The 26,719-nt window shown below is 41.7% G+C and overlaps 1 protein-coding gene across 4 annotated transcripts in view; it reads left to right on the top strand.

Moving 5' to 3' along the window:
* Window positions 1-26,719, top strand: part of VPS35L (VPS35 endosomal protein sorting factor like) — a 114,838-nt gene that overhangs the window by 12,341 nt on the left and 75,778 nt on the right. For 2 of the 4 annotated variants that reach the window (XM_075069250.1, XM_075069253.1), the window contains 4 exons: window positions 6,202-6,330; window positions 13,300-13,384; window positions 17,871-17,930; window positions 24,894-24,990. In XM_075069250.1, the coding sequence (XP_074925351.1) occupies window positions 6,202-6,330; window positions 13,300-13,384; window positions 17,871-17,930; window positions 24,894-24,990 (371 nt within the window). Of the gene's footprint in view, window positions 1-1,247; window positions 3,974-6,201; window positions 6,331-13,299; window positions 13,385-17,870; window positions 17,931-24,893; window positions 24,991-26,719 lie in introns of those variants that run through there. The other 2 variants (XM_075069252.1, XM_075069251.1) reach the window with 2 other exon arrangements.

Here is a 26,719-nt window from a genome sequence, read left to right as displayed (position 1 = left end):
TGATTTCAGCTTGGATCTCATGATTAACACAGTATTGTGTTCATTTTATGAATTCAGCATGAAATGAGTGTGTGTCAAAAGTAACATCTACTTAAATATCTGGAGATTAGATTCTGTTAGTGGAAGGATAAGTGTATCTCAATAATTTATGATGTATTCACTACTGAGACTGAATTGCCGAGCCTCCCTCACTCACTCCTGCACTTCATCACTCCATTTGTTAATTTTATTTTCCTGGTAGTCATTCCTGATACATAATCCTTTACAGTGACCTGCTGTAGTTCTGACATGACAATACTTGAGTCTTGCTCTTTATTTTTCACAAATGAGTAGCTGGGAGCTTTACAATAACATTTTGCCTTAGGTCTGCACACCATTCTGCAACACACTTTGATTGTTCATAAACAGCCTTACGATGGTGTTCATATGAAAAGGAATTGGAGGGTTAGAGGAAGTCAGGCCTGTTGTTGTACTTGACCTGAAAGTAACCAAAGGACACTTTATTTCTGCCGCTGCTACAACTTTAATAGCAGTCAAAGACAAAACTTCTTAAAAATTTAAAAGAATTTCATTAGAGCAGGGGTTCTCAAACTGTGGTCCATGGGAGCTCCATTCAGGTGGTCCATGGAAGTTCCCTCTAAGGCGCATGCTGGGCGACCGCACGCAAAAGAATGAGGGGCTACCCATTTAATTAGAGAAGCCATGCAGGCATGGCTTCACTAATTAGGTGCATGGACCCTTGTGAAGATGCACATGTAAGGTGAGGTGGTGGCCTTGGAGGGGATTAAGGACGTGCAGGGCTGCGGCATCCAGAGAAAGAGGTGACTTTCCCCAGCTCCAGGGCTGCAGCTGCCGGGGAGAGACAGCCCTCCTTCCCGGCCCCAGCTCGGGGGCTACCGCGGTGGGGGAGACCCCCCTCCTGTCCAGCCCCAGCTCGGGGGCTGCTGCGGTGGGGAGAGAGGGCACATACATCACATTAGAAAGGTAAGACTACTGATATTTTAATATGAGTTATGTGCTTTTATTTGTAGAACAAAAACAATTTTTTTTTTTGAATATATATAGTGCTTTTATCCATAGCGCTTTACAATAGTTAGCTACCGATACAAACAACATTTGGCAAGATCAGTAAGTGGTCCACCGAGACCCTCAGCAATTTTCAAGTGGTCCCTGGGAAAAAAAAAGTTTGAGAACCACTGCATTAGAGCAAATGGCTTAACAGCATGAGGGTCAGTCTGATGCTTGTGTTCTTTGAGCTCTGCTTTATATTTTAAAGGTTTTTGATTAATATGAAGACTATACGCTTTAAAAGGGCACTGTCAAGTACTTCATGTATTTATTTAAACTTTCATTGTGTTTGCCCTTTTCAGTAGAAGCAGAAGTCTCTCCTCCTGGTTCTTCTCCCTGTCCTTTTGGCAAATATTGCATAGTACTGTTTCTAGTGTTGGAGCCAGCACAACTGCTTTATTTACTTTTTGTTTCTACACCAGCATTGCTGATGTCATCAGGAATATTCCCATAAGTGCTGAGAATATTTATAGGAAGATGTGGTCTATGGGGGCCTAAACCAAAACCCAAGACTCAAGATCTCCCCTCCCTGGATTTTAGGGAAGTTCATATCTGGCTCTGATCTCTGCAGCTTGGGGCTATATTTGTTAGGGAGTTGCTGCAACAAAGCAAGCACCTTGAATGTGGTGGTCTGTTGCATCTTACTAAAATGGTGGGGTAAAAACACAGTTGTTATAGGAGAGGGGCTGGTAGCTCAGCCTGTTATTAAGGTTTCCGGACCTTTCCCATTATAACATCCAGTTTGCAGTTGCTTGTAACTGCCAAACTTTAAGCATTAATTATGGGTAATATTTCCTATGCTGGTTTTCTGCCTCATGCTCAATTTTTTTTTTTTTTATATGTCAGCCAAAACTATTTAACATGAGGCTCTGTGCCCACAAGAGAGCCCTCCAGAGCCTAGAGTGGAACACGTGATTCCTAAATGTCACCCATCCTCTCGTCAGCAAATATCTGTGAAACCCTCCAGCAGCTGTCCCCCAGTGCCCAACACTGAGTGCTCTGGTCACAATTACAAACTGCACTGTCCAGAGGTTATGGAGACCAGAAGCTCTTTTCCCTCCACACCCTTCTCCCCCCAACACAAACTTTCAAAAATTCACAGGGTTTTAAGTACCTTTTCCTGATTGCCCAGCTTGGTGAGCACACCTAGCACTTTCCACTGTTGTGTGCTACTGCCCAGCTGAACATGCCAGCTACGTGCTCAAGACACGCTCTGGCCTGGAGTAGACAGGCGATATTAGATCTCCTGAGCCTGTGGGAAGAAGAGGCTGTGCAGGCACAGCTACAGACCAGCCGTAGAAATGTGGACATCTATGAGCAGGTTGTACGAGGAATGCAGAAGGGGTATGACAGGGATCTGAAGCAGTGCTGCATGAAAGCGAAAGAATTGCAGCGGGCATACCAGAAGGCCAGGGAGGCCAACAGTCGATCTGATGCCAAGCCGCGGACCTGCTGATTTTTCAAAGTGTTGTCTGTCGTATGTGGTGGAGACCTTGCTTGCAACCATGAATACTTCTCAAGTACCTGAGTCGCAGGCTGCTGGCGAGAACAGAGAGGAGGAGGGACATGCTACCGGGGATCCAGCTATGCCACAAGCCAGGGCCTGTTTGATACTCTACCGCACTCCAGTGAGTTCCGGCAGTTGAATATAGGCAAGTCTGATGGAGGGGAAAGAACCCCAGGGTAAGTATGTAATTGTATTTCTCATTACTATAATATACTGATGGTGTCCCCAGCTGAACAGGACACTGCTATTGACTTTTTGTTAACTTACTTATACCAGAAGAGGTAGTCATACAACAAGGAGAGGTAAAGTCATCTGCTTTTCATTCCCCTGTAGAGTTAGGCGTGAGGATGATGGCATGTGGAGCAGTTTGTGTATGTACAGTGGGATGTGTCTCAAATCCTCCTGAGAGATCTTGAGACAGCTTTCATGGAGGTACTCTGCAGTCCTCTCCAGAGGGTTTCTAAGGATGGCAGCCTTATTTCTTCCTCTGCAGTAGGACACTTTCCCATGCCAGTCAGCGATAACTTTGGCAGGCACCATTGTAATAAACAGGCTAGCAGCATATGGGCCTGTGTGGCTTCAGAACTCCAGCAGCAGCTGTATTCTCTGTGCCTTTGTCACGCTCACGAGTGAGATCCACTAATATCACCACTGCTTGTGGAAAACGGTGCCAATATTCAGTGCCATTGCCTCGTACTCATAGTTACATGCACCTGAACAATTCTCTCATTTCTCTTGTCCCTGACAGGTCAAACTCGTCATGACTGCTGTTGTGAGTTGGCCCATACACAAGCACTCCAAAGCAAAAGTGTCAATAAGCATGTCATGTTTAAAATTGTAGGGGAGCAAAGGAAGGGAGTTCTGAATCTTAACTTTCACTTTCCATGGTGACTGTACCAACAATGGTACCTATGTGTGTTTTACGTGTAGATGCAGCAGTTGCAACGTTGAGTGATTCCTTCTCCACACCCATGGAATGCTTGCGCTAGGCAAGGAAGAAAAAGAAGAGGACTCATGGTGACATGCTCAGTGAGACCTAGTGCTTTATCAGATCCTTCGCAGAGAGTCTGGTGGGTGAATATTACAGACTGTATGGAGAAGGGAAGAGCGGACAGGAGACAGGTGCAGGAAAAGGAGAGGAAGATGCATCAGGACATAATGGGGCTTCTCCGACAGCAAACGCAGGTGCTGCAGATTCTTGCGGAACTACAGATTCAACAGTCATGGGCTCTCCTCCCTTTGCAGTCCACAGATAATTCCATTACAGCATCTCCCTACACCTCCTGTCCCAACATTCCATGTAGCATCAGGCTGCATCCCTACCATTGCCACTCCACCCTGGGGAAGATTACAGCCAGCCACAACTTCACATGCAGTGACCTGAGAGCCATGTTTGATGTATGTGTAGGTAAAATGGACATGAATGTACTTTCCACTTCTTTAAGCGCTGTTCCATAAATGTATTAAGGTTTTAATGCATTTGCGTTTAATTTGCATAGAATTTTTTTTTGCAGTGTTTTGTTACACAATAAAATTCTGTTTGGAAAATAATGTATCTTTATTAGTTCTCAACATATGCTGCAGAATGTCTAGTGGTACTGAAAGCACACACTTGTTGTACAGTGTGACACAACTCACTGGATCAGTAAAAAAAACAAAAAAAACCCCCAGTGTAATAATCATAAATGTACAACAAACATCAGAGAATTAATAGGTACATTGACATGGTTATATTCATAGATGTACACCAGGTACCGCATAATTCCTAACAGGCCCCAAAACAGCAGGATCAGGGAGAGTACAGTACACCACAACACGTTACTGTGGCTCATGGTTTAAGTGCTCTTTCAAAGCCTCCCTTAGCTGTATAGTTTCACGTTGAGCTCTTTTAATAGTCCTTGTGTCTGGCTGTTCAAACTCAGCAGACAGCTGATGCATCTCTGCCCTTCTTTCTGCTGGCAAGTTTTCTCCCTTGCTTCACAGATGTTATGCAAGACAGAGCAGGCAGCTATAACCACTGTGATTTTTTTTTTTGTCACTGAGACCATTCTGTGAGTAAACAACGCCAGTATCCCTTCAATCAACCAAAAGCACATGTCATTCTGCACCTACTGAGCTGGTAGTTGAATCTTTCCTTGGTTCTGTTGAGATGGTCAGTGTAGGACTTCATGAGCTGGGTAGCAGAGGGTAGACCTGGTCCCCCAGGATCACTATTGGCATTTCAACATTGCCAGTGGTAATCTGCCAGTCTGGAAAGAGAGTCTCTGCTGGTAACTTTCTGAATAGTCCTGTGTTCTTAAAGATGTGAGCATCATGTACCTTCTGTGACCAGCCAACACTGATCCCCCATGATCTACCAACGCTTGCATAACCACAGAATATTAGCCATTTATGTTGATATATTCTGTGGCAAGGTGGTCTGGTGCCAGAATATATGTATATGAGTGCTATCTATTGCCACACTGCATTTGGGGAAGGCCATTGCTGCAGATCTATCTATTATGTCCTGCACATCGCCAAGAATCACAGTCCTGCATAGCACGAGACAATTAATGGCCCTGCACACTTGTATAACAGTGGCACCAGGGTTAATTTTACAGCTCCAAAATGACTGGTAGCAATCTGGCATTGCAAGTTGCCAAAGCGCTATCACCCATCACTCCTCCAGTGTCAGTGCAGCTCTCATTTTGGTGTCCCTGCTCTGGAGGACTGGATTGAGCTCAGCACACAGATCCAAGAATGCTCCCCTTCTCATCTGAAAGTATTGCCGCCACTGCTCACTGTCCCAAGCCTGCATTACAGTGCAATCCCATCAATCAGTACTCGTTTCTTGGGCCCAGATTCAGCATTCTTCTACCTGCAGCTGCTCTGTGAATGCCACCAGCAACCTTGAATTGATCCTTGTTTTGTTCCACAGCAATCTATCCTCCAAGAAATTGTCATACTCCTTGTTGATTCGGTTCTTCTTCCAGCTTTGCAGATACCTGAGGATAGTGCATCCTATGCTTGCAACTCTTGTGACAATAAGACATAGCTATGTAGGATCCATACTTCTGTCAGAGATGGTGGACTGAGAGGAGGGCTGTGTGGGTTCATAGGATTTTTTTAAAAGGCATGAAAATTTTGGGATATACATGATGTTATGGGATGGGGAAAGTTGCATCCTGGGAAGTTGACCCCTTGCTCCCAGGCACCTCTGTGTGACTTGTTTCTGCTCCATTATGGATTGCCGAAACTACTTAGGAAACAGTGCACTGGATGGTGGTGAGTTGCACACTGGGATACCTACCCATGGTTCACCGCACTGTGCTTTGACACAAGCATTCCAGGTGCATACGTGCAGAACCGATGCAAGGAACCAAGTAGGCAAGTGCACAAGTGATATACTAACTGCTGCAGCTTTATACCGATGCAACTTGTGTGGTAAAAAGTTTGTAGCGTAGACGGCATGTTAGCTCAAGTGCAGAGCGTGTGTAGTAGATCTTAAGGTTCCAGCCTTCCTGATGAGCCCCAAGTACTCAAAAATTAGGAAATGTTAGGTATAAGGTTAATAGATTGGCTAACTAATAGGTATCTTCTTTTTGTTGGTTGCCTCTTTATTAAATCCTGCTGTTTTTTCTTGTCAGGGTTCACAGAAAGAGCTGTTGAATTTGACTCAGCAGGATTACATGCATCGGATTGAAGACCTCAATCAGTCACTGAAGGATGCCTGGGCCTCTGATCAGAAAGTAAAAGCTCTAAAAATAGTTATCCAGGTCAGTTTATAGTGAATAGTGCCTCTCAAATCCTACTTAAAGTTAAGCATAGACTCAAATACTTTGGGGGATCAGAGTTTAAGTCTCTCGAAGGCAGCAGTGAAAACCCCATAACTGAGAACATTTAAAGTTAGCCTGGACAAAACACAAGAAAATATACTCTTTGGAATAATCTTAATTAGAAAGGGGGATGGATTATATGATAGGTCTTTTAGATCTCTCATATTTATAATGCTATAAACATTTAAATTGCAGTAAAGTTATTGGTGGTCACATGCATCTTCCTCCTACATCTGGTCTTTTTATTTTTGTTTTAGTTTTTCTAATACTTAGATGATGTATATGGAAAAAATACTCATCAACATAATTGATACAAAAAATTGGGACTTTGAAAATGCTTTTATGTTGTACATTTTAGTACTATTGGTAATTTGACATTTTTACCTTTGTGACTATATTTTTTTTGTAAATGCTAAGGTGGAAAGATAAGTGGGGTGGTGAGTGGGAGTGATGAAGAAATATATGCAGAATAGACTGGCTCTCAACTTTTTATTTCTAGACATTCTATTTTTTTTAATTTTATTTTTTTTAAATCAGTTTTTGTAAAGGAAATACATAATTCACTGGTCTCCATTGAAACTCACTTAGCTCTTTTGTAAAAGTTGATGTTCTGTAACTAAGATATGACTAAGAGTTTGGTTTCTCACCATTATTGGTTGGTTTTTTTTGTTTGTTTTTACTATGAACTGATAACCTCTTTGAAGTTGTTCAAGTATTAAAGAGATGAAAAATTGCCTAATTGGTTTGAAATACTGGATAATAAAATGAAGCTCCTTGAGGAAATTAAAATACTTAGATCTAAGAATGCTTAAGATATTCTCTCTGATACACATGCTTGGTGTTAATAATTTAAAAACGATAGATCGGTATCTTTAAGGTGCTTATTACGTTAAATATTTATTTCTGGCTTACAAAAAATACACATTTATGATTGTTTCACTGCTCTGGCAAAACAATACAAGCTGAAAGCTCATTTAGTGGAAGTGAACATGCTTATTTCCCACTCTGTTCTTCTGAAAGTAGCTGCAGTGGGAGCCTGCAATTCATTGCACCAGGTATTTGGACATGCATCATGTAGATTCCCAGTGTAAAGTTTTTGTTTTTTCCATGACTTGGCAAACTGCTGCTTACTTCCTTTCAAGGACTGTTTATTGTCTTACAAAGTAAACGTTATTCAAAGAAGTTGATATCATCTTCCAAAAACACGTGTTGTGAGCTGCTTGCAATGTAGATCAGATGTGAAAAACATTTGGATCAGCAAGTGTTTTCATCTAAATATTTGTCTTGGCAGTAATTCTGCTTAGGTTAATTTATTAACACTGTTCTGATGCAATGAAAGTTAACTGATGCAGTAGAAGTTTTTTTTGTTTTTTTTTAGTTTTTGATTCATCTGTCTTCAAATAAAATAAAGCCTATAGGGCCTCCTATTAATCAAAAAACAGTTGAAGTAAAACCTCTGTCTAGGGCCTCATCATTGTAGTATCATATTGGATATATTCTACACACATTATGTACTATCATCTACAAATAATAAATAGCTTGGAGGGCAGTAGCTAGAAAACTTTATCCTAGAGTAAAAATAGTTTGAGATTGTGCATGTTGCCTGAAGCTAACATCACAACTGAAGGGACTATTCATTACCAGGCTGCTTTTGTCCTAGCCCATCTTGATTCATTTCTGGGTATGGACCTGAGACTAGTGATATTGCTGGTAGTTGATCTCCTTATAATATATGGTGCCCATGCAGATTGCATTAGATCCTTCAGCATTTCTTATCACCACTGACCACAAGTATTGTTTCACTGCAAGGACCTTGCAAGAGTGAATGGGAGAATCTCTGCAGTTTCTGTGCTGCTGCTTAATAAAGTCACAGTGGGTGGTGCTGCATAACTGCTCATCTTCCCTGAAGGGTGGTCTTCTCGCAGGAGATGGGCCTCTTGGAGCGAGGTGGAGTAGACCACTGTCCACCTCTGGCAATAACAGCCTGCTGTTGGCCATGTCATCAATTTCTAGGTAGACTTTTTTTTTTCTTTAAAGTTGATATCCATTTGGTTTGAATACCTAATAATTCAGAGGCAATAAAGGAGTGAAACATACCTTTACTTTACAAATCTTCTGTACAGTCAGGCTGATGTGACAAATAGGATATGGAGAGAGGACAGGGAAGCCCTTAATACAATCATGTTTAGATTAGGCTGGCTGAGTGCACAATTTGTCTTATTGCACATACGATCAGTAGTAGTAATCACGGCTTGGAAGTGAGTCTTACACACAATAAGGTGGTGTTTTTAGGGATTTTGATTGGGGAGGAAAAGGGGGTTCCTAGGTATAAGGGGTAACATGGGAGAAAGTGAAGGTACTTGTGGGAGAAGTAGATGAAAATCTGATAAAGGCTGTTAAACTGTACAAGAGAGTCAGTAAAACCAATTTCTTTAAATTTTTATTGGCCAGTGACTCCCCCCGCCCCCCCCGGCAACAAAATAATGGAGGGATGGCTAGCATAAGCTGCTGTTTTCTTCCTATCCTGGTTTAGTAAAGTAATTGAATAATCTGATTTGGCACAGAAACAGTTCAGAGGTTCTCTACTGATGATGCACAGTATTCAACTGTATTAATTTGTAAATTACTGTTTTTTAGGGGGAGGAGAGAAGATGGCATGTGTGTTAAGAAATAGGACAACTGAATGTTAAAACTTGTATGAATTGGCCTTTAGATGAGGCCAGAGGCAAAGTGCAGTGAAGCTGCAGAAACCTAACAAACTGAGAGACTGATGTAATGTTAATAGTCATCAGGAAAGGTTACATAAAGTCAGGATTGTTTTTCCGGCAGTGGATCCCCTTTGGAAAGCTGTTGAAGTTGGAAATGCTGGTAAAGGTTACAAAGAAAATGAAACACAAATCCAGAATGAATAGAGTTCAGAAAATGATCTTTGAGTTTGGATGATTATGCCTTTTTGTAGCACCAGGGAATTAGCAATATTATTAAAAAACAAATTGGCATGAAAATTGTGGTGACCTAATAGTATTTTATCACAACAAAATAGAATACCATGTTACAATGCCTTTGTTGAGAGGAAAACACAGAATAGAAATATAGTACCTATGGGATTGCTGAATCAAAGGAAGATCCTAAGACATGGTTCTGTCAGACCATGTTTCTTGGAAACATCATTAATTTTGGTATCATTCTATCTTGTGATTTATTTACCCTCCTATCCTGAAAAAACAACACTCTTGAGTGGTCCCTGAGTAGTGTCATACAAAAAGCATAACTACTTCTCACCCATAGGAACCCTTCTTCTACATGAAAATTTTGTTGCAGACAAATCCCTGCATGATTCTAGGCCTGGGCATTAATTACATCTGTATTTCAGTTACTGAAATATTATACTAATTCCTGTGGTAAGGGATGGAAGAAATAGAATGGCAATAAATTGGTGGTTAGAAAAGAGTGTGAATGAGGGAATACCTTTACTGGAGCTTCACTATTGCTGGATCACTCTGAATTTGAGATACTCTTAAACATATTACTATTCCCTCTTACCCCAGAGGTAAAAAGTTTCGTAACAAAAGTACAACATTATGAGCATACTAAAAGACAGGGGTATACTTTATTCCCAGAATTAAACATTTGTTAGTGGGGGCAAAAACCCAGCCGCATTACAACACTAGAAGTAGCTTGGTTTAGGGCCAGATTGTGAGAGAACTTTGTTAGGTGAATGCAAAAGTACAGACAGAACTTTGCCTTCCACACCTCCATGCAACAGCTTGTACAGTAGCAGTACTTGCTTTGAGGGAGTATCCTGTGTGCCCCTGGGGAGTGCACAGTGCCCCAAAAGGAGTAAAGGGAAGAAGGTCTGTGCTCATGGGTTCGTTGCTGGTCATCTGAGTGTGTGTGAGAGAGAGTTTGTTTTGTTTTCAATACATGTAGAAGGGATAACAAAGAATTACTGGGAAAGCAACTATGTACTGTTCAAAAAACTCTCTTGGGAATATAAGGCAAATGAGCTATGTGATAAATTTAAAAGACTGCAGGAAACTTTCAGGTTTGACCTTGACAGAGCTTAGAGAGACATGATTCTTGTGGAAAATTCCAGCCCCATCCTACTAATAATTTTAGATTCAGAGCAAATGCTGCTCTGCTGGTATCTATGGTCTGAGTGAGAATTAGAAATCTAGGGATCAGCTGCGTGACTGTCTTTAAAGCTTTCTGTTGTCCACTATATGTTGACACTTCTTTAGTACCTTGTTTTCTTGGTATGATGGTGGAAAGTCAGAATATTTGGAAACTAATGTTCTTTTTGGGTACGTCTACACTGCAGTAGAAGACCTGTGGCATGGCTGGGGCTGGCCCAGCATGAGCTGGCTCGGTCTGCAGAGCTAAAAATGGCAGTGTAGATGTTTGGGCTCAGGCTGGGGCTTCCCCCCCCCCCCCTTCATGGGCTCTCAGAGCCCCAGCTCCATCCCGAGCCCAAAAATCTACACTGCAATTTTTAGCCCTGCGAGCTTGAGACAACTGACCCGGGCTCTGAGACTTGATGCCGCAGGTTTTTATTGCAATGTAGATGTACTCTCATTATCATTTAGGCGAATCCATCTCACAATGAACATATTAAAATATACAAATAGAAGAGAGAAAGTACCAATATTTTAATAGCAATATAACATTGTCATCCTTAGATTAAGCAAACAAAGGTGTGTTGTGTGGTGGCTGCCCACAATGCGCTTGGATGCCCATAATGTGCTTGGATGTATCTGTTACCCGAGGGGAGAACTGCTTACATACTTAACAGGCAACAGTGGCGATAGTTCTTTTGGATCACAGGAGTGAAGGGTCTGGCTTTTCTTTCTTGTGAACTCTCTAGATCCTTTCTTGGTGAATAAAGCAGTGAGGCTGAAAGCATTATCCCACTTACACTTGTTCTGTGTATTGTTCCAGTATGGTGATGCTTCCCTGAATGTTGGGAACAGAGTAGAAATTGTATTTTTAGACAGCTCCCCCCCTACCCCCCTTAAACTGTATTCATTCCATTCCATTGAAGACTGTCTCCTGATTGCAGGGGAAGGGCCACCCTGCAGCAGAAGGGACCAGGGAGGGTTTTCTACTGCTCCTCTTGGTGACCTGAAGAATAGAGAGATTTCTTGAGAAGCTATAGGGTTATTTTTATTTGTTTTTTTTTTTGTTTTTCAAGAGTGTACTGAAGAGGCAGACTTGTCCTTTTACACCTCTCTTCCCACCACAAGCCTTTTTTCTTCTACAGTGGGCACTTACTATCAGTAAACGTCTCCCAAAGATTTCTGCTACAGCAGAGCTTATTGCTATGTCCTATCATATATGTACCATATCTTGTATATTTTCTAAGTTGGTCACCATGTAATCAGATTCATATGCTGCTCCAGTATAATGATACTTCACTTTTTGGCCCTATCTAAACTAGGAAATAGGCTGTATTTAAACCATTAGCAAACGTGCCTTTAAACATGACTTTACATCTACCATTGACTCAGTTTAGCTCTTGTGTGTCTGTGATGTGGTTGACCACAGGTTTCCCTTTATGGTTACCATGACTGTTAGACATGTTTTAAAAGGTCTTAAGTTATGTTCTACTGGATGCAAGGTTGTGTTTAAAAATATGGTAGCTAATATGTTTTTAACCATAATCTATTTCCTAGTTTAGATATGCGCTGTGCATATGCTGGGTATAGATGCTCAGAAGACAAATTGTGATTAGCACCATAGAAATGCTTTTAAATAAATATTTTTTTTAAATAGGTGGCATTTTCCTTGTATTTCTCACTGTCCTCTACCAGAGATAATTTGTCTTGCCTGAGTGAATGCATAAGTCTTCCAAGGCCAACTGAAATGCTGCTCTGTGGATTTCTTAGCATGAGGGGAGACTGACTGATAGTGCTGCTGCTGACTCTCCTGAAATGGAGAATATCAGAGCCAGGTGTCACAGTTTCAGGGTAACTGTACTTGTATTCCGTCTCCATGGTCCACTCCAGGAGTGCCCAGCGAGGTCTCGAGTCCCCAGCCATTGCTTGTCTCTGGGCAGGGACCCATGGCCCACTCCCTTATGAATGAGGGGCTAAAGGCTGCACAGCCACTGTCTGGAACTGTGATATCCCCAGCAAGCCAGTCTGCCTAATGGCCAGCGCTGTGCTTTGCTTTCTCTCTGAGGACTATGGCCAGTGTAGTGCCAGCAGTTACAAATTACCACACAACTCTCTTTAAGCAGCCACACTTATTCTTAATGTATAAACATGATAAAGAAAGCAGTTTTAAAAAAGTAGGCCCCAGAACAGATTGAAATGCACATTAAACATACCAGCAGTCACCCATCGGTCTTATAGGGTCGTAGTAGGCCAGTCTTTCCAACCCTTCTGCAATGGTTGGGTCTCCCTTGGAGGGAAGGTCCTGTCCATTTGCTGAATCAGAAAGAAGGCCGTGTCAGTTTAAACTCCTCTCCTTTTATACCAAAGCCCTTTCATTACTAGTTGGTCTTTGGAAAACCCAGTCTGAACCAGTATATGCAAACCTTCCTAGGGGATGGTACCCTGCTGCAGGTGTGCCTAAATGATTCACCTTAATCTCCCCTTCTGCTTCACTGTTTTTATTTCTTGGAGGAGCTTGGTAACCCACCCCTGCTGAGTTGCATGCAATCACTGACCCACAATGATACATAAACCATTCAAAAACTTAATACAATGTGGTCAAAGATGCTGCATGTGATTGCAATCTGTGTCACAGCAGGCATCGTGCAGTGTTCTGTCAAATGATTCTAAAATCTCTAGGGCTTTTTGTATGACACTTCCCTTTGCTGATTCCATCACTGGCTACCTTTAAATTGGGTAGACACAATTTTGTATCCTCCTGGTAAAGCTTTGTTCCTTTTTCTTTCTTTTCTAGTGTTCTAAACTTCTTTCGGACACAACAGTAATCCAGTTTTATCCAAGTAAATTTGTTCTAATTACAGATATACTTGATACATTTGGTAAGTACTTACAATGGACCTATAATGGATCCATTTTTATTAATTTTTGTAGTATTACAAAATATTCTAGAAATGGAACCTATAAAGAATTTTAAGGAGTTAACATCAACTGCTTTAAGGATTTAACTTTTACAAAAAATGTAGATAATTTTACACAGTGTTCCCTGTCTGATCAGTCAAAGATATTAAGTACAAGCCAACACAGCAGAGAGAGAGACACACACACACACACACACACACTTTTCTTTGGACTGTCCTTTCTCCCTTTGCTAGGCTTTAAGTGATTTCTGGTCAGGTTATTGTATCTTTGGTTTCTGGAGATCCACTCTCTCTAGCTGTGTCCATTTTGGCTATTTAAAGATAGTGGTGCAGTTGTGATACTGTTAAGAGGGATTTTCAGCTCGTCTGTTAGCAAGCCATCTTCAAAATACACAAAGGTCTACCTGTCTCCTCAGTCATCCTTTGATGCTGGAGCACTTACTAATTTCCCTCACCCTCAGACCGTTTCAGACTTTCACTTTTTTCAGCTCCAGGTGCACCTCCGTTCCAGTGAGTACCTAGATAAGTTCCAGGTTGAATTCAGGCTGCTTCTAGGCTTGAAAACTATTGATTAGGGGCACAAATAAACTCATGCTAGATATTGTTGGGGTCAGTTGGCTATCTTGGTGATGCTGGTCTTCTCAGCAGCCTTTAATATGGTTGACTGTGGATGGTTGCTTTGGCAATTGAAGGATATAGCTTTTGTGTCAGGAATTGCTCTCCATTAGTTCCTTAGCTATGGAAGTCAATTGCTGGTGATGGATAATGCAGAGTTCTTGCAGGATTTGTCTTATCTATGAGTTCCTTAGCTTATGTCAAAAGCTTCTTAGCAAAGTCAAAGTATCATAAGTATATTGATATTCTGCACATTTTGTCCAGGGTCCTTACTGACTTGTGGTCTGGAAAGATGCTTAGATGACATTGCTGGCTGGACATGTCAGATCTTTCTCATCCTTAACCCATGGTAGGCGGAAGTGTTGCTAGGTACTAAGAATTGTTATGAGGAGTTTCTTCCCTTCCTTGATGCCTTTACTTACTGACTGAACATGTTTTAAAGTGGTGAACTAGGTGAAGATCTCTAGTTTTATTTTTGTTTTTATCTTGTAGCAGGAACATAAGCCTTTGTAATCACAGGCTGTGTCAACTAAAGTAATTTTTAAGAATTGCTTCCAGCAGTTCTTCTCTCTCACTTACAGATAGGACAGAATGTACCAGCATGTCTGGTGACTGGACTGAGCAGCTGTGCATGGTGAACTGGTGAAATCATTTTTAAGCTGCTCCTCTTGGGTTTTAAAACTTATAATGAGGGGGAGCCTGGCAGTATTTTAGAGTTTCTCCGTTAGTCTTGTCCTGGTGGGTTTCTGCTTTCTGACACTGTCCATTCCTTTAGGCTTGGCGATCTCCTTAGGTCAGTGGGTGATTGAACCTTAGTGGTAGCATCCCCTATGGATCTCCTTCCTCTCTGGGCAGTGTTATTTTTTTTATCCTCTCTATCTCATTTTGAAAACTGCCTCAAAACTTAATTTGGTTTATCTTATAACCATGCAGTCTTGTTTCAGTTCCATTCTGCCTCTGTATAAGACTCCCTTGAGGCATCCCTAATGTGCCCATCAGCGTGGCATCTAAGTGTCTGGCTCAAAATTGGAACACATTAAATCTATCCGTAAAATACTCTACTCTCCACCCTCCCTTTATTTATCTGCTAACATTCAAATGGCTAGATCTATTTTTATCATCTGTCCATGAGAGTGCTGTACTTTAGACCTTGTTTAGTGAAGGAAGGCTTATGCAAAAAGTTGGGTCTTGCAGTGTGTTCTGAAACCAAAATGATAGCATGTTGTTTTTTGTTGTGTTTGGCTTTGTATTGTCCATGTTATGTTTGTCACAGTTTGGTTGGTGCAGTACCTTAAGTTTCTTTGCCTGGATATGCAAAACACTATATGCTATGTTCTATTAAGGATGTTTATTTTCATTAACTGATTCTTCAGATTTTCACGTGGTTCTCTTATTTGTAACAATTTTAAGTAATATCAAATATTTAACCTAAAATAGTTGGCTGTCTCTTTTAATGCTGTGTTTGGGCTCAGAATATTTTTCTGTTTTGTGTTCCTATATTACTAATAAACATGTTTAATTTAGATTCTTCACAAAAATAAATAAGTACATTTACTTTGTGGCTTGTTTTAGAAATGTAATAATAATCAAACTAACTTCTGAAAGCCAACAATCAATTCTGTTGCAGGATAATGTATTGTTTCACAGAATAACCTTGAAAGATGAATAATCATAAATACATACAATATGCCATAATACAATGAGTACCACTAAAGTCAAGTCATGAGATAAACATCATTTGTTATGGCTGTATGAATTACCAGTTGTAGAAAACTAAGGACCCTAGGGAGAATAAATGAGATTATTAAATAGTTGGCTATGTTTTATTATTACATAAACAATTGTCTCAGTTGGCTGTCTTCTCTTAGGGAGAGTACATTCACAACAAATACAAGATTAATTCTGTGGAGTTTCAATACTCATTTTGCCTTACAGATAGATGCTCACACAAATGCAAAAGAAAGAAATATCATTTCAAGGATAACTGGAGATGATGCATCTCTCTGGGTCAGATCTCTAGGTAGTCTCTTGCCATCAGTAAAGCATTTTAAATCAAGTAAATCTATTGATATGGCACATATATTAGATTGGGTTTTTGTGAATTATCAACATGATGAAACCTTCATCAGCCACACTAAAGTCTGTGGAAATGCCTTACAGATTGCCACTAGCCTGGTCTTTGCATGTAAGTCTAAGCAAGCAGGAAAAGAACTGGAAAATACTGTTGTCTGGACACAGTTGCTTTTAAAATTCTTATTCGATAATATAAATGTTTTATGCTTAAAACTTCCTGATTCTCTATTGAGTTATAAGTAATAACCCTCTCTTAAAGCTCTTGGAGGAGGTGGTGGTGGTGGTGGAAGTGGTTTGCTTAATTGCCATAACAGTAAGCAAATTTCAGATGAGTTGGAAAATGTAAAGTTGTAATTTCACTAACTTTAAATCATTATATTCCCAGTCAGATCCAATGCTTGGATTTGCAAATAGTAGCAGGATATTGCTCTTTTCAGTGGCTTATGCCCTGCCTCCCTTCTGGAGCCATCTCATTTGACCCTGTTTTTAGTTGGCAGGAAACAGAATTCGGGCTCAGTATTTAAACACAGTTCCAGTTAAGCCAGCTTCTAATGCAGTATGGATGGGCATTTCTGAGTTTGAACATAATTTGACTCGATCAGCTCACTGACTGGCTAAACTATGTGAAACTGGCTTAGCTAGGACGAAGTTCAAACACAGTTCATAGCTCCATTGTAGATGGTGGAGGGGAGCCGCCTTTGACACAGGGCAGATGGGAAGCTCTTAATTTTCCCTTACTATACTTTCATATTCTTTTAATTCACGAAGAAACTTGACTCCTGAGGTCAAGAAGGAGGTTCTCATTAATTAAATTAGGTGCTCTGTTTATCCACTCCATAATTAGTACGTAGGACTCCAAAAGTAGGTGAGTTAAATATTTAGGCAAACAGTAATACAGACAGATTAGATTAGGTACATCATTCTTCAAACAATGCTGCAATGGAAGTGTTTTGTTAAAAAATAAATAAATAAATAAATCTAAACACGTTTCTTTAAATTTCCGAAAGGAAAAAGGTGCACTTTCTTTGTGTGTTTAACAATGAGAGGCTAAAACAAAACTATGGGAAAGGTCAGGATCTCTAAACTTTGAAATCTAAAACTATTATCTTAGGTTAAAATAGTGTGTTATGTAATGTTTCAGGAAATTATCACTCTATCACCTAATGGCTTCCTAAACCTTAACAATATTTCATTCCATCTCTTCCTGTATGTGGAAGACTTGAACTATAAAAGCTTTCTTTAATTAGATATAGACTATGAAATGATCAAAATGTTTTTGCTGAATTAACAAATATTAATAAAAATAATCTTGGATTTCTTTAATAGTGTGGAACTGATTTATTACAGCCTTTAAACTTGAAACATATTGCTGGTGTTTAACAGGATGTGCTGTGACACAGATGCAGTTGTTCTTCTAGGTTTTATTTCCCCTTTATGTCTTTTTCTACTTATTGACAGTTGCTAACAATAATACAGGATCCCAGCTCGGTGAAGAGGGGGGCACCAAAAGTTATTCCCTGGTCAATAATCTGACCTATCCACTACCTCTGCTCGTAGTAGAACTAAACCAGAGAAATTACAGCACGTAAAATCCTCAGTGCAGTCCTTCAGATCTCTGATTCACTAGATGGCAGCATAATATAATGGAGTTCAAGGAAGTCTTTGCAGATGAAATTCCTGGACCCTGTAGAAAACAATCGTTATTTGAAAGTTTGCATTTTACAATTTGCTAAAGATTAACTTCTTATTTTCTTGGCAGGAAAACTAGTATATGAAAGAATTTTATCCATGTGTCTGGATAATCGCGGCTCTTTACCAGGTAACTTTGTGCCAGCCATGTGCTATTCTTCTTGTAGAGATGTGTAAATTTACCATGTTTACCAAGCTAGGTTTGGGATTGTGAGGAATTTCAACAAATTCAGTTTTGCTTCCAAGCTTTATAAAAGAAAAACACATGGGAAGACTTTAGTGCATGCCTCAGTTCCTATGGGGGAGAACTAGAGTTTTTAAGTGGGGCCAAGCCAGTGGTGCAGTAGAAAAATATGACCTGGTTAATGTCCTCCTGCAAAGAAATCAGTCTGCTCGTGTTGCTGAGTTTGGGTTTAGTTGCTGTTCCTAATTTTTAACATATCCATAGCAGGTTACTTTAATCACTCCCACAACTTTACATAAGTTTACTTCCTAACTATAAATAACCCAACATAAAACTTGTCACAGTAAAATGTACTCGTTTCCAGATTTAATGATTCTGAACATTAGCAGGGTCTGTTTGTAGGGCAGGGAGGGTATGTAACTTCTAGGGCAGGAGGAAGTGAAAGACAACAGTTGGGAGACAGCTAGGGTGGGACTACTATTCCCGCTCACTCCAGTCCTAAAACAAGGGAAAAAACCTTTTGTCCTCTTCCCTCCTCATACTCTTGTATCCTACAGTTTTTCAGCATGCTTATAACATGGTTTTATCTGTCTGCACAGACCAAAAATAAACCATATTACCACACTGTTTGGCCACAACCGTGTTTAAATATGGTTATTTTCATGTTATAGATGAGCCCCTGCGAATTTCGTTATAAAATAAAAGTATTTAGCTTTGATTTAATCACAAACAGCTTGCAACACTAAACCAGTAGCATCGTGAGAAACAAGTCAGTAATAATATTTTCTTTGGTGAGCTTTCTTTTTTCTCATTCTCATATTTAATACTCCACCCCCTAAGGACAGCTCTCTCTGGGTGAAGCAAGAGTCAAAATATTTTGGAAAGAAATCTCTACCAGCAATGATATCAGGAATGAAATTTTCCAGTAACATACACACACACACACACACACACTCACAATTTCTTATGCAGAACCCTGCCTTGAGCAGCTGTATGAAATGAGAACGAAGTCATTGGTATTTGTACTCATTCTTTCTGTTCCAATAAGGTTAGAACTTCTGATTTAGCACCAGAGTTCTTTGCCTCCAGGAAACCAAACTACAGCGTAGCTCTTACTTATTGAAAGATACCTGAGTTATGTTTATCTGTGAGGGCACAATTGCAATGCTTTTGTGCAATGAATTTAATTTGTTCAGCATTTGCTAATGAGACCAATATATTATAGAAAAGAACTTGTCAACAAAGCTGATTTTTCTTTAAGTGGTAATCATTGCCTTTACTTTAAGCAGATGATCAAAGTGTATTTTCAGTATGTTCAAGATCACTAATTCTGTGATGACTTTTGCTATAGTTTGAGGGGTTAGCATTTTGAGGGTTGTGTTAATATCAACTATGTTCGGGTTAGCACTATTCTTAACTGACTTGGCAGCTACAGCACACTTTAAATAAAGACGTCACAGTCCCATAGTGCTGTGTTATGTAAAAGGCCTCTAGCTGTAGGAGGTGGGGAATGGCACTGTTTTCTCTACAATTTTGACACAGGCTTAGTGTTCTGAGGAACAACAACAAGCACAGCAGCAGAATAATAAGTAGAAATGGAAAAGAAAATTCTGCTTACAGTCAATTTCATTAAAATGTTTTTGCTTGTATGTGTATTTCCGGGTTCCTGACAGAAAGGCATGCAGATTGTGGATAGAACTTTGTTCCTTCACCGTTGTTTCTAAAATTGTAAGTCCAGTGGACAAAATTGGGGAAAGAAAAAGCAAAGGTCAACCACTGCTTGCTTAATATTGACTAATACATACCTTGGAGTGAGAAAAATCTGCCTAAAGCTGTGTAGACAGAGAAGAACCCTTTGAAATACTTTGCATATACTGCAAAAAGCTGATTCATCAAAAGGTGTAAATTACAAAGACTGAAATATATACAGACACAGAACAGAGAATGAAGTCTTCTCCCCTGAGAGGACTGTTTCTGTGCTTTTTAAGATTACTAGGTTGGTGAGATATCACTTTTTAAATGGTTTACTGTGAAACATCAGGGTGCAAATTAAACAGACGACAAGCTCCAAATAGGGTAGTTGTGCAAATAAAGGTTCCGGTCTTACTGCAAATTACTGTTAAGATTACTTTGAGTTAATGGTAACAGGGACAGACTCATAGTCTTCAAGGGTGGTCACAATCTTGCACGTATCTTGGGACCCAGTGGAAGATCTACACTGAGGACTTCTGGGTTTGGGGCCCTTCACCTGGTAAGTCCTAGCTCAATGCCAAAGATTCTCCTTCCTCCCTCTCCCTCCACTTTTTAAGCAGGATGATTCTGGGTGGAGATAGGAAGGCCAGAGAGAGAGGCTGGATAATACTGCAACATAAAAATGTAGGGATGGAAGAGACCACAAGAGATGTCTAGTCCACCCCCCCCCCATGTCGAGGCAGAATGAAGTATGCCTATTCCATCCCTGACAGTTTGTCTAATCTTTCCTTAATAATTCCAGTGACAGTTTCCACAGCCTCCATACTTAACCTGTTCCAGTGCTTAACTATCCTTAAAGTTAGAAAGATTGTTCTTAATATTGAACCTAAATATCCTTTGCTACAAATTAAGCAGATTACTTCTTGTCCTCCCTTTAGTGCACACAGAAAACGATCACTGTCCTATATAACAGTCCTTAACAGATTTGAGTATTTTTATCAGATCCCCACTCATTCTTCTGTTCTGTAGGCTAAACATGCCAGTTCTTTCAATCTTTCCTCAGAGGTCAGGTTTTCTAAACCTCTTATCATTTTTGTTGCCTTCCTCCAGACTCTCTCGAGTTTTTTCACATCTTTCTTTAAGTGTGGCACCCAAAATTGGATATAGTGCTCCAGCTGAGGCGTCATCTGTGCTGAATAGAGCAGAACTATTACCTCCCATTTCTTAAATGTGACCCTGCTGTTAACACCTCCCGGAATATTTGCCTTTTTGCAGCAGAATCACATTGTTGACTCACATTCAATGCCCATATATCTATGTCTGTTGGCACTTTCTGTATCCAAGATTTGTTGGGAGGGAAGTGGAGAGTATTCATCTTGTATAAGCACAGATATAGGTATCAGCAAAAGGATGGGGTCTGGAATTATCCATCACTAGTTAGCATTTCCCATGAAGCTGAATTTGATTAAGAATTTTTCACTTTTTGCTACAGCTCTCAAATTTAACAGTGGCAGTATTATGAGGCTTCCATTTCTAGATTATTAAACACTCCATTGGAATATAGACATTTCCTTGTCAACATTATTATTCGAAATGTGTCAGAGTGCCTTTCCTTGAAATGTGGAGTAGTCCACCAATACTTGGCAATGCAACTGCCACACAGAGCAAGTCTGTTTTGTTTTTTTTAACTTTGTCAGTAATGTTGAAACCATTTGAAAGTATTGTGTGCCAATGGTGGAAAACCAGCAGGTTTTGAGGATACTTTAAAAATGAAACTATAGGGAATCTTACAAGTAAATTTGTAAGACCTCAGACAGAGACCTCAGTCTGTCAGGAACACTGCGTATTCACTGTAATGTGTTCGTAGATCTTGGTCCTTAAGTGTTAGGTTTGCTTGTTGGTTCAGAAGTTTGACTCTGGGTGTTTTGCTTCTGGTAATGTTGGTTGATGTTTTGCAAATTTATTATTATTTTTATACACCTGAAATAAGCTAGGCAACATCTCTGTTAGATGTGTAAATTAAGACACAGAAGTTCAGTGGCTTGTCTGAAGTCGCACACTGGGCTCATGTCCTATCTGGTAATAGAGCTCAGGAGTTGTGACTGCCAGTCACAGTTTTTGACCACGTTCCCTCCCGAATTAATTTAATTTTAACCAACAGGATTTCAGTATGCAGGTTAAGAAAGTTTGGGGTGTAGCCCAGTGGGCCAACTTGTCTTTATTATGTTAACTCTTTATATTCTGCTTTTATTATATTCAATAGTAATTCAAGGACCCTACAGGCCTGTATACTGTAAGACAGGAGTGAGGAACCTTTTTTCTATCTGGGCCACTGACACGCAGAAAAAAATCAGTCGACCCCACACAGCCTGGGGGCGGGGCACGGAGGCTCAGGGATTCCCCCCATAGCAAGGGGAGCCAGCACTCATGGCTCCAGTCCTGTGGTAGGGGTGAGTGGGGAGGCTTGGGGCTTTCCTAAGGCTCTGGAGTGGGGCCAGAAATGAGGGGTTCAGGGTGTAGGAGGGGGCTCCAGGCTGGGGCATAGGGTTGGGGTGTGGGAGGGGACAAGGGCTCCTGCTAGGGGTGTGGGCTCTGGGGTGGGCCTAGGGATGAGGGGACTGGAGTGCTGGAGGGGGCTTTGGGCTGGGGCCAAGGGATTTGGAGTGTGGGAGCTGACTCAGGGTTGGGATTGGCATGCAGGAGGAGGTTCAGGGTGTGGGCTCTGAGAGGGAGTTTGTGGGAAGGGATTCTGAGCTGGGGCAGGGGGTTCAGGGTGCGAGCTCTGGCCGGCCCTTACCTCAGGCGGCTCTCGATTGGTCGTGCAATGGTGGTTAGGAGGCTCCCTGCCTGCCCTGGCTCTGTTCTGTTCCCAGAAGTGGCCCCCATGTCCAGCCCCTAGGTAGAGGGGCCAGGCGACTCTGTGCGGTGTGCGCTGCCTATGCCCGCAAGCGCCGTCCCCACAGCTCCCATCGGCCATGGTTCCTGGCCAATGGGAGCTGTGGAGCCAGCACTGGGGGTGGGGGCAGTGTGCAGAGCTTCCCTGATCACCCCAGCTCCTAGGGGCTGCAGAGACGTGTGTTTTTCTGGGAGCTGCATGGAGCTGACTGGACTTTTAACAGCCTGGCAACCCCAGCTTCCCCCTGCAGCAGGGTGAGCCGGCACTCATGGCTCCAGCCCTGCAGGGGGCGCCGAGACCTGGGGCTTCCAGCCCAAGTGCAGAGACTTGTCACGGCCCAGATGAAATGGAGAAGGCTTGAGGCCTATGAACTTTGAACAGATAAGTGGCCCAACTGAAACCCCAAGTATTGAGGGTTGACAGGTTCTTGTCCCAAGATCGGACCCCAGTATTATTCAAATTATTGTATAGTTGGGAACCCCGATGTGCACAGTTGCAACATTCACACTATAGGAACTCCTCTATATTTACAAATAGTTTATTACTATATTTACCACAGTCACATACACCAACTCAGTAAGATAGATAAAGTTGCTGCAGAATGTACATCTGCACATCCATATACTCATACCATGTTAGCCATCTATGATCATCTTCCTCATCACCATCACCTTCCCCCTCATTACCAGTGGCCATTTCTGGCACCTGCCAAAGACTGCATCTCCTTCTGCTTCTAGGCTGTGATGCCACTGTTCGATGCGTATTCAGTAGGGGATTTTCCCCTTTTTCCTTATTTGTATATTCTCATCTTACTAATGTTGGAGTGTCCTCCGAATGGTTAGTATATCAGTGATTTCAATTTATTATTATATAGATCAATTCGTTACCATGGCCCTCTTGTGGTTAGGTATCTGTGGATGTAGCTCATGTACCTGTTACTAATCAGCTAAGAAAAGTAGAAGTAGTATACTAGAGACAAAGAAACAGAGAAAAGAAACAGCTGAGGAAAAAGAGGAAGTCCCTGGTGAGTTGCAGTGTTTCTGACTAGCATTAAATTCTGACTGAGAGATTAGTTAAATTAGTTCCTATCCCGGGTAGGGAGATTGTTCCTGTGCGCCCATCGGGGTCCCATCTGTGAGTGCTAATCTGTAGCTCGATCTATAGAGTTACGTATTAATTGTATTAATTTCTTAAGAATCCCCAGTTATCTCTTTGAGGGTTGACAGGGAGCAACACTTCTTGTTCTTGTCACAATCCCACTACTCAAAAAGTGAGATTCTTAGGCTTCTACACGGGAGGAGGTTAGGGTAGCCAGGTATCCAATTTTTGACCAGAAAACCCGACTGAAGAGGGACCCTGCCGGCTTTGGTCAACACTGCTGACCAGGCCATTAAAAGTCCGGTTGGCGGTGCAGGTAGGCCCCATACCTGGCTCCATGCGACTCCCGGGAAGCTGCCGGCATCTCCCTCTGGCTCCTAGGTGGAGGGGCAGTGACAGGGGCTCTGTGCACTGCCCCAGCACCAGCTCAGCAGCTCCCATTGGCCAGGAACCGTGGCCAGTGGGAGCTGAGGGGGCGATGCCTGTATGCATGGGCAGAGCCATGTGGTCGCATCTCCGCTTGGGAGCCGGAGGGAGTTGTCACTGCTTCTCAGGAGCCCACATCCCACACCCCCTCCTGCACCCTAAACCCCTCATCCCCCTGCACCACCCCAGAGCCCGCATTCGGAGCCCTTACCCCTGCTGCACCCCACCCTACTGCCCCTCAGCCCAGTGAAAATGAGTGAGTGAGGGTGGAGGAGAGCGAGCGACGGAAGGACGGGGGAATGGAATGAGGGGGTGGGGTCTTGGAGAAAGGATGGGGCAGGGAGTGGGGCAAGTTGACAACCCTAGAGGAGGTGAGTGTAAGGAGTGGGAGCGTGCGAGGGGACAAAAGCAGAGAGGATGATAAAGAGCACTATTTCTCAGCTCTTCCTTATGAGAATTTCATGGGAATTACATGTCTAGCTCTAAAATAATAACAATGTATATTATGAGCTATTGGGTTGACATCAGGAATTAGACCAAATGAAATAAACCAATATTACTACAAAATAGAAGTGGAGCTCTGGGAACCCAGCATTGCTGCTCACTCCAGGTTTGCAGTCAAGCAGTTGTCTGTATTGCTGGAAAGGAGATCCTAGAATTACATTTCCAGTTCATTACCGTATGCTTAACTTCTTTTTAAAAGGAAATACTCAATGTGCCATTTTAAATAAATGTAACTAATGTAATTTAATTCAGAACTAAATGTAATATGCTTGGCTCTGGCTTTGTTTCTGCAGATAATTTTACTCCAGAAAGTGTTAATGATACTGCCAAAGAAACCTGTTTAAACTGGTTCTTCAAGATTGCTTCAATCAGGGAGCTCATTCCCAGATTGTATCCTTTTCAAATGAGTTTGACTGTCAAAATGGTACACTATTAGGCCTGAAGTTTTGAAAGGAAATAAAGTAATATGAGAACGTAGTGAAGTTTGTTGAAAATCTAAACAATGATTATCACCTCAGGTTTTAGTCTGAAAATATGTCTATCTTACGTGTTTATATGCCCCCCATCACAACAGTATTTGAATACCTCTCGATCTTTAATGTATTTATCTTCACCAACTCCCCTGTGAGGTAGTGAAGTACTGTTATTACCATCTTTTTAACAGCTGGGGAACTAACTGAGGCACAGAGAAGCTAGGTGATTTGACCCAGGTTATACAGTCAGATTTTAGTGGAGCAGGAAATTGAACCTCAATCTCCCAAGACATAAGTTAGTACCCTAACAGCTGGACCATTTTTCTCTTCAAAATAAGAAGGCAAATGGAGCTCACAATTGTTTTATTATAATTGTATCATTTTTGCTACTATAGTGTCTGTCCAGGACTCCATGGTGCTGAGCACTATAGAAACAGAACAAATCCCTGCCCCAGGTTTTGTATTGAGAGTGAATTCCAACTTGGACTAAATCTTAATTGTGTAGTAGTTGAATCAGAATCCAAGTGTCTATAGGGTTTTAATGGTAACACAGACCTGTTAACTTCCAAAATTTCTGGTACCCCGTATTGAGCTTTTCCTCCCTTTCTTCTCCCAGCCCTTTCTTCTCCCTTTTTATATTGACCCCTTTAGTTTTGTTTGGATTTTGAGCTTTGAAGTTTTTTCAAATTCCTTGAATCATGTGGTACTGTAGCTTGACAGGGGCAGCTCTAGACGTTTTGCCGCCCCAAGCATGGAGGTGTGCCTGCTGGAGGTCCGCTGAAGCCGCGGGACCAGCGGACCCTCCACAGCCAAGCCGCCGAAGGCGCTCTACCTGCCGTCCTAGCAGCGACCACAGAGCGCCCCCGGTGGCTTGCCGCCCCAGGCACGCGCTTGGAGTGCTGGTGCTTGGAGCCGCCCCTGTAGCCTGAGTGCCTTGGTGGTGGGGCATGGCAGCACATGATGATGATGGTTTATTAAGTTGAGTTTACATGCTATAAACTGGACATATTTGAAAACTAAATGGGAAGCCTATAAAAGCCACAAGACAAGTAGTACAGTTAACGATACAAGGTGGTAGAATACCCTTACCATGTGGTGCCCAAGAGAAATTAATTTCATAGAGAGTTGTCACAGTTCAGGGCAACTGTACCTTTATTTCCCCTCAGTGGTTTAGCAAGGGCATGGCACCCACTCTTGGCCTTCAGCTCCCCAGCTCTTTCCCCTCTTGGGTGGAGAAGTGTGTCTCTGTGTCCGTGTCCCTCTCCCCCCCTTCTGACTGGGATAGTCTTAGGTTGCACAGTTCCCCTGCCTTCACTATGTAATTCCAGCACAGAAAGATTGCACAAGGGTACCTGCTTGCTCTTCAGAGATGGATAACAACGTAATTGTTACAGAGATGTTACCATGCAGCTCTTTCTAAGCAAGCGTACTTTATTCTTGCGATATGAAGCATTACAGAGCAGTCATCTTAAAAACAATAAAAGAATTTACATGCACAATAATAAGCTAACCAGAGTTCATCCCAGCTTTCACATGGGCTCTGGCAAGTCCAGTCTTTTAATACCCCATCCAAGGGTCATCCTTATGGTGAGTGGTGAGATCTCAAAATCCTAATAACCGGTTCCCTACTGGGTTCTCGGTGGTGG

This window comes from Chelonoidis abingdonii, chromosome 9 (assembly GCF_003597395.2).
Source record: "Chelonoidis abingdonii isolate Lonesome George chromosome 9, CheloAbing_2.0, whole genome shotgun sequence".
NCBI classification, from domain to species: domain Eukaryota; kingdom Metazoa; phylum Chordata; order Testudines; family Testudinidae; genus Chelonoidis; species Chelonoidis abingdonii.
This window is presented reverse-complemented; position numbering and strand designations above follow the sequence as displayed.